The following is a 14,023-nucleotide window of genomic DNA, read 5'->3' as shown; positions in this document are numbered from 1 at the left end:
GATTAAAGGCTACAGATTTATTATCTTTCCCTAAAATACTATTTTTAGTTTCTAATTACTGATTAAGAACATCAGGGTGCAATCTTTCCGGCATCTTTCCCATACACTCACTGCTACATATTCATCGTGCTACAGTACGCTAGGTTTGCAATCAGATAAACGAACAGGAGCAATGTGGGCGCTAAGAACCTAAGCCAGCACCTGCTTACTCATTTTTCTTCTAATAGCTGCACTGCAGGCTCTTCTCTAATAATTTCTGATTCAAGAAACTACTAAAATCACTAGTTTGATATATTAAATATGACTCTTTGACAACGTTCACGTTTCTTTCTCCCCTCCACAGATGGTTCATGGTTCACTTAACTTATAACTAAATGGTGGTTAAGTGTCTGCTATGAACACTTACAAACTACTGGGGTTCATTTCTGAATCCTCCTAAGCAAATAAATAGAGAGATACTTGAAATGGAGAGTATCTACCTATTTGACCCCACAAAGACGTTTTTTTGGTGTTTTGGTCTGTTCCTTACTTAAAATGTCATGAGTATCAGCTGCCAGGGAAGGCAAGGAAAATTGGTATGGAACTTGGAAATAACATTCTGTTTTCTAACCTTTGACATTTTTTCTCTTTGATGCAGAAAATGATCTACAATTACATACCTGAACAGTATACACTTGCTGAAGGATATTCTTTCTAGGACAAAATTTATAAAAATGTACAAAAAAAATATCAGCCAGGTTACTGTTTCTGTCTATAGAATCCTCTGTGCATTTGGAAGACAGAGATCTTTTCCTTTTAAAACTATTTAGAAAGTTAGTGTGACAAAAGTTGTATAGTACTTTCAGAGCTGGAACCCTAATGGTGGTCCCCCACTGTGGTGTTTTCATGAAAACACACTTCAGTTTTTGTCACCTTTGGCATTTCAGCTGAGGTAATACACAGGAAAAGTGCTATATACTATACAGTATGAAAGCAGTGCCTTACAAGATAATGCAGTAAATTTACAGGCCCCATCAAAAGCCTTGTTCCTGTTGAAATCCCAAAAAAGAGCTGTCCCATGGATTCGTCTTTGCTCTACCAGTGACTTCACAGCTGCCAAGAATCACAAGACAGACTAAAAGGGTACAGAAAAGCCAGAGAAATATAGCAATTTAAAGCTGTATGTCTAGTGCCTCCTTATAAAATATGCACAATGTCTATAGGGTCAGTGCCCTCCAAACAACGCCATTCACTGTTTAAATGAAAATAAAAATAAATGCAGGCCCTTATCCTTCATTCATTCATGTAAATCTACAGAAACATAAAGGTTAAAATAGTCTAGGGCTATGGGCATGTTGTTATCATGCCCAAAGCTGTTTCAGATTCTGTTCCTTTAACATGGCATATCTGGCGTGGCTTCGAGTCCTGAAGAAGGACTTTGACATATATTATCACCAAAAAAACCCCCAAACCTTGCACTATTTTTTTTTGCATTCTGTGTGCACTGGTCTATTACAGCCTGCAAGGGCTGAAAAAAAAAAGTCTTTCTGGAGCTGTCCTCCAAGCTTAATTTTCTGTGAGACTGGAAACATGGGAGTCATGCTGCTCTGCCCTACAAATACGAAGCCAACCTAAGTGTACCAACTTCCTGATCAGATCCCTGCTCCTCCAGACCAACGCTGCTAGGAATTGAAGTCCTTGGAAGCCCATCCCAGGCAGAAACATCCCTAGAGGAGGAACCACCTTTGCACGAACAAGTACAGAAGATGACATTGTACACCAGCTTGATGTTACTCTCTACCTTCTGAAAGGGCTGAAACGGCCAGTTTTATTACCATTTTCATTTAGCTTTCCCCTGCTCGAGTTAACAAAGCTAAGACAGACTGAGCACCACGAATACAGTCCCCAAAGTCTTATCTCCAGGGCCTGCTGTCTGCGACAGTGCCGTACGCTGAACTCAACAGTGCACGCCACCCTTGGAGCGCAGTCACATCCTTGTGTTGACACAACTGCATGTGAAAAGCGAACACAGCTTGGCTTCCCGATCACCAAGATACTGCGCTTGCCGAAATCTTTGTCTTGAAAATTAAATACATCTTTCTCTCATGAAATGTACATTGGAACCAAACACACATGCGGAGGTCTGTGTTTGGGTAGGTTTTGGGTTGTTTATTTTTAGCCATACAAAAGTAAAGTTCCATGCTAATTAATGAGTCCAGGAACATTCAAGGAACACAAAGCTTTGTGCCCAAAAGGAGCTTCAGAGCAGTTGACTCACCAAGAAGGTACATCAGTCGTAATTCTGTTTTAAAAACAAAACAGCTGAAAACCAGTTCAGTGAGCCAAGGCCACACAGCAGGCCAGAAGGCCGAGCTCAGTCAGAATTCTCACTTTCTGCTTCATCCAGTGTTCAATATGGCCTTTTCTTAACAACAGGTTGCAAATGCCTGGGTGAATATTTATGCCATTGCTCCATTTTTATTGATTTGTCAAACATACTTTCCTGCTCACAACTTTCTCACCACACAGTACGCACATTATTCAGCCTCCTTCCTTTGAAGGTGCAGAAGAGTTGCCGCTGAAGCCAACAATAGCTAAGTCTCTGCATCACTGGCAGGATGTTGCTGTAAAGGTTACAGAACTGACTTCTCAGTGACTAGACCTAAAGCTGAGAGTACAGGAGAGCTGACCTTGGAAAATTTATCTCATCCTGTTTGGAGTCACACAGAACCATTTGCCAAATATCTTAATATAAAATATTTCACGTCATGGGTTGACAGAGTTCCTTTCTTACCCTTCCTTCCGTCCACACCAAATCCGATAAGCGACTGCTCTCTTCTCGATGGGAGAAAACTCAGAGGATGAAGATCCGGTCACTTTATGTGCTAAAGACAGAAGTCCCAGCTTTTTACTGTTGAAACAGGAAACACTGTCAGATCCTTCTGGAGAATTCTATTGTTACATTAGCAAATACCACCTCTGCCCAAGGTGAAAATGGCAGAGGGCATCTCTCTGCCACATGCAGTTCAAAGAAACTGGAGATGAAGGAGGCAAAGGAAATCACAGCTCTCCATGGCCTAATGCAGCGCTGCCTCGTTTTATCTTTTTTTGTCCAGTTTGATTTTTGGGTGTCAGAGAGGCAGCTGCAGTATTGAACTTACTTTCTGTTCCTTGTCAGAACATTTTTATTCTAATTCAGCATCAAGCTTTTCAACTCAAAAGAACCTAAATTTTTCTCGATGGCTACAAGAACCGCAAAACAGTCAGCGTTCCCAACCTGCGTCTAGCTGCTAAACAGCCAGACAGATCTATATCTGGCCTTCAGTCCCCTCCAGCCCCTCAGCCACCATTCTTTCCTACAGCTTCTCACAGTACACCTAAGCCAACCCCACATCTAGTTTGCACAACCAACTCCGCTGCTGCCAGGCATGCTGTTCTCTATCAGCAGCCACGTGCGAGTTAGCGGCTGCAGCAGCGTCACTCTCTAATACGTGGTACGGGCATGCCGTGCTCCAGGCGACCAACTGGCTACACCAGTTCTGATCTACAGCTCACCACCCCTACCCCCTCCCTTTCTTGGTCTCTTTTTTTTATTTCTTTACACTAAATGCATGTTTTTTGCTGATCCAGAGTCAAGTTTGGAGGGACAGCCCTCCAGGCAGCATAGGGGAGTTCAGCAAACCGTAACTGCATGCTCCACGCTGCTTTATCTCACGTTTTGCATTTTGGACGACACAGAACTTCTAGTTCCCGTTTTGATAACCAGTTTGTTCTGTAGCTAGGAGACACACCCTTTCTTTGTAAATGTTACGAATCGGGCATATCTGATCCATTATTCACTAACTGCTGCTGCTTCCCACTTCCATCTCCTATTAGGAGGTAGCTCTCATGCCAGAAATGTCACGGCGGTGTCATGTGACAGGTGGTATTGATTTAGCTAAGTTGGGTTTTAATGTCACTCTTGTTCAGTGAGAACACATGGTGAGCGCACACCGACCCTCAGCAGTGTGGCAGATCAGGACAAGAGCTACCAGCCAGCCCTGCACTGGGCTGTAGGGCTCTGGAATGGCATCAACACTCTGCTGCAGACCAGGAAATTTGATTATTTATTTTCTGCTCCTACCTGCTAAATTATCACGGTTAAAATTTTGTTCATGATTGTAACTATTAATCCTAAGACTTTGCTGTAATCCTAAAACGAAACCTGAGAATCAAAGTCAATGAGAATGGAGGTGACTTGCCCAGTATCACATGGTGAACAATCAGAAGCAGAATCCTGGTCTGTCCCCTCCATCTTTTTCACCCTTTTAAAAAAAGATACCCTCCTTTGGCAGAATAGCTGCCAGTTTTGGAAAGCTGCTCATAGCTTATAAAGTCTGATACACAGAGGCTTTGTAAAGTAAAGCCCAGGGAATATATGCCCAGAACAAGCTGGTATTACCTGGCCGCAGGTGCCGTTGTATAGAGTGTTCTGTTCCTGCCATTCGTGCATCCTTAGTGACAGCTTACTGACTGTAAAAAATCCTTCCAAAACACCAAATCTAGCTGTGACTGAGGACACAGCTTAAACATTAAGTATTATAATATAAGGAATCTCCTGCCACCAAGGATGTTTGCTACAAAAAGCTTATACTGACCCATAGTTACTGCTGCTGCCAGGCTCAGAAACGGTGCATTCACCGGCCTGACATGACTCAAGTCTCCAAAAGTTTTTTTTAATTTTTTTAACTTGCTCTCTGAAAGGAGGTAGTCTGCCAAGAAGTCAACCAAGGCCCAACCCTATGCCTGATAAACATCTCTCCATCTGGATTTCCCAAGCTTTTGAGAAAGTTAAGCAATTCTCACTTCACAATGTTTGCAACTCTCACAGAAAGCTATTTCTATATTTAACATATCAGCGCCCCATGCTATGAAATGGAGCTGAGGGCTAAAGTAGCAGATGAACCACCACCCCCCATACATTAGTCAAAAATAAAAACTGTCACTCCATCTATGAAATGTCACAAAGCCTGGAGTGATTGTTTATTCTCAATGCTATGGGCACAGATCTTCAAAGTGTTTTTGAATGACTATAATTACTAAATGAGCTCAAGAAAAGCAACTCAAGAAAAGCAACAAAAATGACAGCAACTGCCAATTAATTAGACAGCCATTGTGTGCAGGGAGATTGCTGGCCACTGAGGCAATTAATCCATTTGGTTTCCCAGGGCAGAAGGTAACATTCTTCCACCGGGTCGGAGGTAAGCAGAAGCTCAGTGCAGTGCTGGAGGCACTATGCTCAATGGTCATGCGAGATATCACAAAAGGTGTTAGCAGTTACAGGATTCAGGCTCAGTTCTGGCAGTTCATCCTTCAAAATGACAAACCACCATGAAACGTCAACGCACAAAAGTTAAACAGCATGTTTCTGAACTGATTTCCTAGCAGGCTTCCTTGTAAAGGAATTGCTGTTGACTTAGAGGGGTGGATATTTTCTTGGGGGCAAGCTATCACTAGTAGTTCCCTTTCAGGTCTTTCCAATTGAACTTCTAATTTATAAGTGCCAAAAAGTTACAGCCAACACATGGCTGATAGCAAAATTCAGCTTTAAACTTGTCTGCAATGATGCACCAAGTCTTTTGCAAGCTGGAAACAAAATTTTATTTCATAATTCATAATGGGGAAAATGTTATAGATGATGAAGCATTAATGTTGTATCATTCCAATATCTCACACAGAAAAAAAAAATTCCAGCACTACATTCAACCTCTGCTTTAAGAGAAGAGCTCAGCACTGAAATGCCTGCAGGGAAAGTAGTAAACAATTAGAATTAGAAAATAATTTGGTGACACAGCATTCACTAATGAAGCACAGTGAAATGTCAAACATTAAAGTTGAAAAACTTCTGGGAAAAGTAGGAATGTCCATAAATGGATTGCTACAACTATAAATTTCTATAAAGTTCAAGGTAAGTAACATGTTCACTCAAACAGAATGAGCATATCATGTAGATGAGTAGCTAGAAGAAAAAAACCTGTACTTCATAATGTAAATCACTCATTTGATCATCCGTAAGTGAATAGCATACTAAATTGCAAACATCCTGTTAAATGAACAGAAACATTTTATGTAAAAAATGTTAACTGTCTTCATTAACACAGCTGTTTTTGTAAAGAACAGAACAATTCTGAAACAGAGCCTGCTACTTTGGGATGCGTTCAAAGAAGCTGTCGAATTTTCGTAAAAACTCAACTGTTGTGACAAACAGTTCTTCCCCTAAGTCTTCCTCTCACCCAGGGCTGCTGTGGAGATGGCCAGACAGATAGGCCTAAAACACCCATCTAGTGGTGCAAAACAGCAATAGAAATGGCACAAGAACACTTCGGGGTCATCCGCTGCTCCTCACTTCCTCTGTGTGAAACACTAACACCTAAACACCAACACTTTCCAAAGACAGACTCCAGAAACGACAGCACAGATGCAGAACGGTTTGCTTTTAGCTTAACACAAGCACTTAAAACCAGACTTTATACTGTTACAACAAACCTTGCTTTACTGCAGGATCTTAATTTTTTTTCTAGCAGTAGCAGTGTTTTTAAAATACTCATTCTAGTTTATTTACTCTCTGCTTTAGTGTTGTGACCTCTTAAGAATACAAGAACACTCTTGACCAGAAAAACTTGTCTCAGAACATAAAGGCTGAATGTATTTTATTATTTTTTAAAAAATTAGTTCTCTCTTGAAGACACCAGCTTCCTTTGCCCTCATCTTACAGTGAAAAAAATGTTTGTGCAGGTGAGGTCTATACCGTACTGAGAGTACTGGGAGTACAATTCTATAGTGCCAGGGTCACAGTGTTTTCTTGATGCAATAGCATCAACATAACAGACAATGAATAAGTGAGAACATTTGTGCATACAAAAAGGGAAGTAAACATTGCAACAGCAAGCAACTTCAGCCCTTCTTTAGGAAGTCTAAACTGCAGAAGATTGCGAAGTCCAAAGTCCCAAATACCCATCTGGGAAAAAGGTAAGCCTGAGAATAGTTTTACCTTGTTGACACTCTCTGAACCTGATCCAGGCAAGCAACTCAGTGGTAGCGTTCTCTTCCTACAACCCTACAGCTGTGTATGTACATAGCTTTGTAATTAAATATTCTGTTGGCAGCAAGGTCCTGCTTTAGTACAGTGAAGCTGTAAAGACAGGAAAAATTGTAGGACTTTCACTGTTACTTACATTCGTATTGAGTACATGCCTTTTAGCGGGCGTAACAGTTGCCACAGCCACATTAGAAACAGGACTGTATCTATCGGAGGAACTTGTTAGCAGCTCAGGGAAAAATTGCTGTCTTTATCCCAGTTCTCCTCTCGATAGGCAACAATATTAACTAAGTAAAAAAAGTAACCAAGTATCTAAGTTTAGAAAGCCTTCCCCATGAAACGCTTCACTGAATCCAGGGATTGCACAAAAAAAAAAAAAGATGCAAGGGTAGGCCTTGGACACCCTCTTTTAAAAGGCATGATAGGTGGCAAAGAAATTGATTGCTGACAGTTATCATACCAGCTGAGCTTTCCAGCTGCACTCTGGCAGCTTTAAAAAAAAAAATCATTTTAGTTTGGGGAAAATTCTGATAAAGAGAATCATGCTGATGAATATGAAACAAACTACAATTAACATTATCCATAATAGCCAGTTGACCGATTTCTTTGCATGCTGTTCAAGGCGGTCAGATTCATCCTTGAGCTTCTCAAAGTTCTGGTCTGCCATCCTGAGAGAATGCGATAGTGTCTGGGGAGCAAAGAGAACAAATGGTTTCAAACTCAAGATTTCAAAGTTCTGACCTCTGTTTCTTCCAATAGAAAAAAGGTTCAATTGCACTATAGAAGCAGACGGATATTGCCTCCAAGTCTCCCCACTGATCTTCCCCGGAATCAAGTTACAGATATAGTATTTAATGTATTAGCACTTTAATTTTCTGGGTTGCAAAATTGAGAAGTTAGAACTTTAACATGCGCTACCTGGTTATCTTGTTTTATCACATTCTGTGCAGCCAGAGTGTTGTTTTTGAGACTGCGAGCCAAACTTAGCATTTCTTCAGCTAACTTCTCCTGCATATCCTGATGGTGCTGCAACACAGCATCCAGCTCGACTGCTGACTGCTTCTCATCAGATGCAAGGCCTCTGCAAAGAGGATAAGTAAAAATATTGGGGATTTCTACTTCCTTGTGCATTGATCTCCCAAGGTCTCCCCAGACTCTGCAACTCTGACAAGACAACAACAACAGTTAAATGAGCTGAAGTCATTATATTTAAGTTTCTACCAGCAGGCACTTCACCCAAATGGAAGTACATCTGTGATTTAAAGGTCACAGGGAAAGCAGTTCCCAAAACACTAAGCAGGAAAATAAGAAATTTTGACTTACTTCCGCTTCCTTATGTTTAACTCCTCAGAAACTGGAAAAAGAGTTAAATTTGTGTCTTAGCATGTTAGCATGTTATAAATTCCCATGCAATCATAGACTGAAGAAACAAGCTTTCTGTAAGGGATTTTCAGATGTCCAAATCCTGCTTGGCCCTCTACCCCAGGGAATGTGGATTTCAAATGCCTACCTGCTTTCCACAAGGAAAAGACAACACGTAACATCAAACGTACAGCGGAGAGAAAAAACAGATGAATCATATCCCTGAGGGCATGGTTTAGGCCTGCGTGTCTTGGTGTTCTCTTTCAGGACACGTTAGATTGGCCTAGCTCCAGCCACTGTAACAGTAGCTATGGAAACCGCAAATTAATTCCTACCAGTTCCCTACATGAATAACACGGCTGTATATTTAAGAGGAATTGAACAACGCCTATTCTAAGCACCTAAAATCACATGATTTGCTCAGAGCAGAAGAGAACATGAGCAAAGGTACACTGTCCTTACTAATTCTATAATTAGAATGTCTGTTTCTGTACGAATTCTAGAGAAATAGGTTCCTGCAAGTCCCTGCTACCATAATGATAACACTCAGGCTTTAATCTGTTAGGGTTTTTTTGTTTTGCTTGTTTTTAAAATCTGCTGTCTCAAAAAGAAGTGAGCTACTAAATTAAAAGTACACTTTGGCCTGTGTCTAATACCTGATCTCATTCTTTCTCTTCCTGTAAGACTCAAGTTACCTAGAGTTAGAGAAAACAACAGACTAAACTTACCATCAATAGCGAAGGGGTCCTGGGAGGCAGAAAGAGAAACAAAACAGAAGATTACAAAGGACCAGTGATAAAAGACAGTCCCCCAGGCCTAGCATAGTGCCTGTGGCCAGTATTTAGACTATCCAAATCCGAAAAAGGTGACTCCCCGTCCAGCCTGGGACACATCTGAGGCATAGCCACCAAAGGCGGCTGAATGGAACAAGAGGCATTCTATCAAAACTAGCAGTAAAGAAGCAGCAGCACCAAAACATACTGTACCAAGCAGCTCGCTCCTCATCTTGCCTGTGCAACGAGCCTTCGTCTGCAGATGAACTGTTTTAGTAGCTGGGGTTCTCTCTTTGGTTGTCGTAGGGGTACGTCCAGGAGCCAAGAACTGATTTGCCAGAGCCTTTTCAGTTGATGAGGTCTGTGAGTAGGAAGAAGCAATGAAAAGTCATGAATATCACATTCTGCCGTGTGAGACCACCTGGATGTGTGACCAAGAGGGATGCACGGAGCACTTACACAGCTGCTTCCCACAGAACAGCAGCACTGACTGTACCCACACCAATTACTTATTTGCATTTCATAGCTCTCCGGCTGCACATGGTACCATCCAAAAGAGGCGTTAGGCCTAAAGCACAGTACCTGCCCCTGTATCTTGTGTCAAACAAGTGTGAAGGATGTAGGCAAGATGTACTTTGCTTTCAAAAGGAGGAAAGAGGTTTCAGATTTCATACAATACCCCCTTTTAACAAAATACAAAAATCCAATATATTTATTAACATTTTTACAAGGACTGCCTAATAATATTTTAAGAAGTTGTATTTTGAGACATAAGAGAAAGACAAACATAAGAACCAGGCAACGAGGGGAATATAAGCAGAGAATACTTAAGCCTTTTCAAGCTGAACTAGTAGATCTTACCAATTTTTCAGCTTCTAAGAGTCCCTTTAGGAAGTCCACTTTGCGGGAGTATTCATTCAGCAGTTCTGGGGCAGGCTTGCTATTAGAATTGAAAAATAAAAATATGAAAACTAGATGTGATCAGTGTTTTCTCTTGTTCAGGTGACTTTTCAAATAAAATAAAATAAACAACCCCAACAGCTGGTTCTTCAAAGAAGCATCTTTCAACAGAACTAAAAAATGCAAAGCCCTTACAAATCACCTTTTCCAAGGCATGGCAGACCCCGACTGCTTGGGGCACAAGCACTGTCCAAGGCCAAAGCTGACATGCCGGGAAACGTGTCCGAGAACACGTCAGAGTTGCGCAGCTCCTCGCAGAGCTTTGTCGTAGCTGCTTTGAGGCACAGTTTCTCCCTCACCAACAGATATTTCCACAGGGAAGCATATGCACTACTGCGGTGTTTGCGGGCTATGTCTGTCTTAACAGACTATGTTAAGACCACATCAGACTGGTGAAACCCTGGCCCAGGGTGCCCAGAGAGGTGGTCGATGCCCCATCCCTGGACACACCCCAGGTCAGGTTGGACGGGGCTCTGAGCAACCTGCTCTGGTTGAAGATGTCCCTGCTCATGGCAGGGGGGTTGGACTAGATGGCCTTTACAGGTCCCTTCCCACCCAAACTGTCCTATGATTCCATGTTTTTATGTCTGAACAGACTTACGAAATCACAAAGGCCACCTGCCCGCCCCAGGATTTCAGCGCACGGCTCACCTGGACTGCTTCTTCAGCTCTCGGAGCATGTCTTCAAGAGCCGCCACATACTGAGGAGACAAAAAGGAAAAGCTTCTAAGCGACAGCTTTAAGAAGAAATATTCTGTCTGTCAGAGGCTGCTGCACGGTTGAGAACGAGGCTGGAGCTTTAACAGGCCATAGCACTCGCTGCCTCAGTTTATTTCGAGAAGGCAAACGCGCTGCTGCGGGGACACAGAAGGGCTGGAGACTCCCGCGCCCCGCACTCTCCCCGGCCGGTCTCGCCCCGCGCCTCACCTTCTCCAGCCGCCACTCCTCGGGATCCCGCCGCTCCGCCGCCAGCGCCTCGCAGCGGCTCAAGAGCCGCATCAGGTTCAGCTCCAGCCGCGTCGCGGCCATGGCGGACAGTCCCTACCGGAAGGCGCCTCACGGCTACTTCCGGCAGGCGGGCGCCATATTGGGGCGGGGCATAGGGGGGGCGGGAGGCGCTGGGCGGGGCTGGCGAGGGTACGCGGTAACCGAGCGCCCTTTTATTTAAAACCGCCCCCCCCCCCCAAACCCCAAGCCCCACGTCCACAGCGGGGGCAGCTGCTCGCAGCCCCTGTGGCAGTGCTGTGGCGGCATCGCCGCAGCCCTGGCGGCAGCCACTGGGGGCCCGAGCCGTGCTCTTCCTTCACTGCAACGTGGAGCAGGGCCCATGGGCCAGGGCTTGAAGACCAGTTCTGTAACGGGCTGGCGCTCAAAACGTGGCTGGTACGATCGCGACTCGGCCTTAGGGGTTTCGCCTTACAGATGCGAAGCCCGGAGGGGGTGAAGCAGCTCCGCACAGCACAGGCACCCAGCACTATGGCTCTCTGCTGGGTTGGACGTTTGCTCCCAGAGCACCAAAATGCTCTGAGGTGACACCACGGGGTTGCTGTTAGGGCTTCCTCTGTGCAGAGAGCTATTCCCAATGCTTTACGAAGCACAACAAAAGACACACGATTCCAATCAAAGGCTTCCTCCGAAGAAATTGTTCATTAGACACAACAGACATTATTAAACTAACACAGGTATTTTTAAAAAGTGCAATGTATTAATAAACATTTTTATATATTTTGGTCTCAGTTAAGGCTATTACAACATTAACAGTTCTGTAAACCACACAGAAAGTTGCCATAAAACCATAAAAAAAAAAAAAAAAATGAAGGCAACACACATTGACCCAAACTCACTGTTGGTCCCAAAGTCCATTGTAAGGCAAACGGAAAAAGGCACGGCAGCAGAAATGGGGGGGACTTCGTTTTTTCCTGTACACTCAACCCATGTATTTTACTCACTATACGGTTTATGTTCTACTTTCTTTGCAGGGTTTTAATTTAAAGTGAAGAAAATTTGTTTTGAACAACCTCGCTTAACCCTCACAGTACTGTACATTTCCAGGCTGCCTTCCCAGCAGCCACTTAAAAGAACATGAACAAGTTCACAGCCTTCAAAGGGTTAAAGCCAAAGCTGCAGTCAACTTCAAAAAGAGTCCAGACAGCTTAAGTATTTCACTTCTCTATACAGGGAATGTGAGAGTAAGGGTCCGAAAACCTCCGTTTTACTTTTGCTGTTGGTTCATATTCATCCAAGAGTTCCTGAGCGTGGGCCATCGCAGACCCTTGTGCAATGTATACAGAGTGGATTTTATCAGTTCGCCTTGCTGGCTGCTCCCTTCGTCTCATCATTATTTGTGACTCTTCGCTAGATGAAATCCTGCCCTGGGATTCTGTACATTTGAAAATCCCAGGAGGAAGTTTTATATTTGCTGTTGGCATCACTGGAGTTCGACGGGGCACTTTAATCTTGGACAGTGTTAAAGATGATCTGTGTCTTGAAGTCAGGTATGCAGAAGGAGAATTTGAAGAGGTTTGCAAAAGAGAAGGCACTTTGCAAATGTCTTTGGCGGGCATACTGGAGCTCTGAGCACGGCAGTGTAATCCAATAATTGCTTTAGAGAAACAAGATACTTAGATACTGAAAGTATGCATTAAAAAAATGTAACTTGATACAAGCAACTGTGACCAGATAACATCTGGTCACCCGGCTGCATGCAGCAGAAGATATAGAATAAAAAAAAAACACACACTACCTTAATACTGACCTTCGGTATCCATCCGTCCTGTTCTATCTTCAAGGAGGCTCTCTGTGCTTGCTGAGGTTTCAGAGTCCACATTTTCCTCATCAGAGCCTCGCTGATCAAGCTCAGGTAACCGGTAAGTTATATCTTCCCTACATCAAAACAGAGATTGTAGCACTCCAGAAAGACAATGTCTCTGATACAAGTAACTTCACGCAGCTCCTATTCAGAAGTAAACTTTCCTGCATGTAGTCATTAAATATTAATTCTCACAGTAATTTCCCTCAGCTAGTCCTTTGCATTTTCCTCTTCACCTTCATAAAGGCCTATAGAACATAAAAAACTAGATAATTTTGGATAAAAAGCATACTGCTTTACTGCCTGTATTACCTCCAGCTGCAAAGGGCATGACAGAGAGAGACAAAGGGTGACTTACTTTTCTTCTTTTATTGACTGTATGCGATCAATGAGAATCTCCTTTTCCCGGTTATCGGCTTCAGAAACTTCCTCTTCTTCATGCAGCGAGTCCAGTTCTGAGTTGCCACTGTCATTTCCTTTGACCTGGGAGCTTTTACTCTGCAAGACAAATTTGTGTGTAACGTTTCTCAGTCATAAGCAGCTACACAAGTCTTGACTGCCTACTAGTTGCAAGGTGGAAGACAAATGAGTAGGCCAAATGAAGGGCTGATGGAATTCATGAAGAGCTGTTAGTTATCCATACCAATGTTTCAAAAGGTAATAGAAATTTTTCCAGTCACCTGATTTCTGGGGTTTTGTTACTTTTTTTGAAGCATAGTAATTTGATTTGCCAGCCCCAGCATAGTTTTAGTAGCCACTTGTAAGTAATATTACATCCAATACAAGTTACATTCAGAATGTCTATAAAATACCAAAGTAATGACAGGTCAGCAGCCCTGCATGCAGTCTGGGGAGAAAGTTGCACAAACACATGCAGTCTCGATTGTTCAAAAGAGTATTTAAAACCAAGTTACAATACATGTAGTATTTTAGTCATGCAATAGGACCATAAGAAAAAAAACCAACATGCACTCTGAACACAGGCAGTGTACATACCAGCATCCCCTCGTAAGGGGAAGAAAACCCAAGTTTTACAGGCCAGAGCTAGAGAGAGATGAAGAC

The 14,023-nt window shown here is 43.0% G+C and overlaps 2 protein-coding genes across 3 annotated transcripts in view; both read right to left on the bottom strand.

The window, feature by feature from the left end:
- Nucleotides 1–7,017: 7,017 nt before the first annotated feature.
- Nucleotides 7,018–11,181, bottom strand: USE1 (unconventional SNARE in the ER 1; the record flags this gene model as incomplete). 2 transcript variants are annotated; one of them, XM_082010820.1, is made up of 8 exons in its annotated part: nucleotides 7,018–7,745; nucleotides 7,976–8,138; nucleotides 8,381–8,411; nucleotides 9,148–9,166; nucleotides 9,401–9,553; nucleotides 10,054–10,132; nucleotides 10,804–10,853; nucleotides 11,080–11,181. In XM_082010820.1, 8 exons carry the CDS (start codon nucleotides 11,179–11,181, stop codon nucleotides 7,563–7,565), a joined length of 780 nt encoding a protein of 259 aa, XP_081866946.1. In that variant the 3' UTR covers nucleotides 7,018–7,562. The 2 variants fall into 2 exon arrangements, with proteins under 2 accessions (XP_081866946.1, XP_081866947.1); XM_082010821.1 differs by lacking the exon at nucleotides 9,148–9,166 and having other exon boundaries at nucleotides 9,406–9,553.
- Nucleotides 11,182–12,314: 1,133 nt separating this feature from the next.
- MYO9B (myosin IXB) overlaps nucleotides 12,315–14,023 on the bottom strand; it is a gene marked incomplete at its 3' end in the record, with an annotated part of 35,129 nt that continues 33,420 nt past the window's right edge. Inside the window, exons 38-41 of the mRNA XM_082010955.1 lie at nucleotides 13,958–14,005; nucleotides 13,320–13,459; nucleotides 12,908–13,035; nucleotides 12,315–12,754 (exon numbers count right to left, since the gene is read on the bottom strand). Coding sequence (XP_081867081.1) covers nucleotides 12,315–12,754; nucleotides 12,908–13,035; nucleotides 13,320–13,459; nucleotides 13,958–14,005 — 756 coding nt within the window. The remainder of the gene's footprint in view (nucleotides 12,755–12,907; nucleotides 13,036–13,319; nucleotides 13,460–13,957; nucleotides 14,006–14,023) is intronic.

This window comes from Phaethon aethereus, assembly GCF_964289735.1.
Source record: "Phaethon aethereus genome assembly, chromosome: 26".
Taxonomy (NCBI): Eukaryota; Metazoa; Chordata; class Aves; order Phaethontiformes; family Phaethontidae; genus Phaethon; species Phaethon aethereus.
Note: the sequence above shows the minus strand (reverse complement) of the source record. Positions and strands in the feature narration are given on the sequence as shown.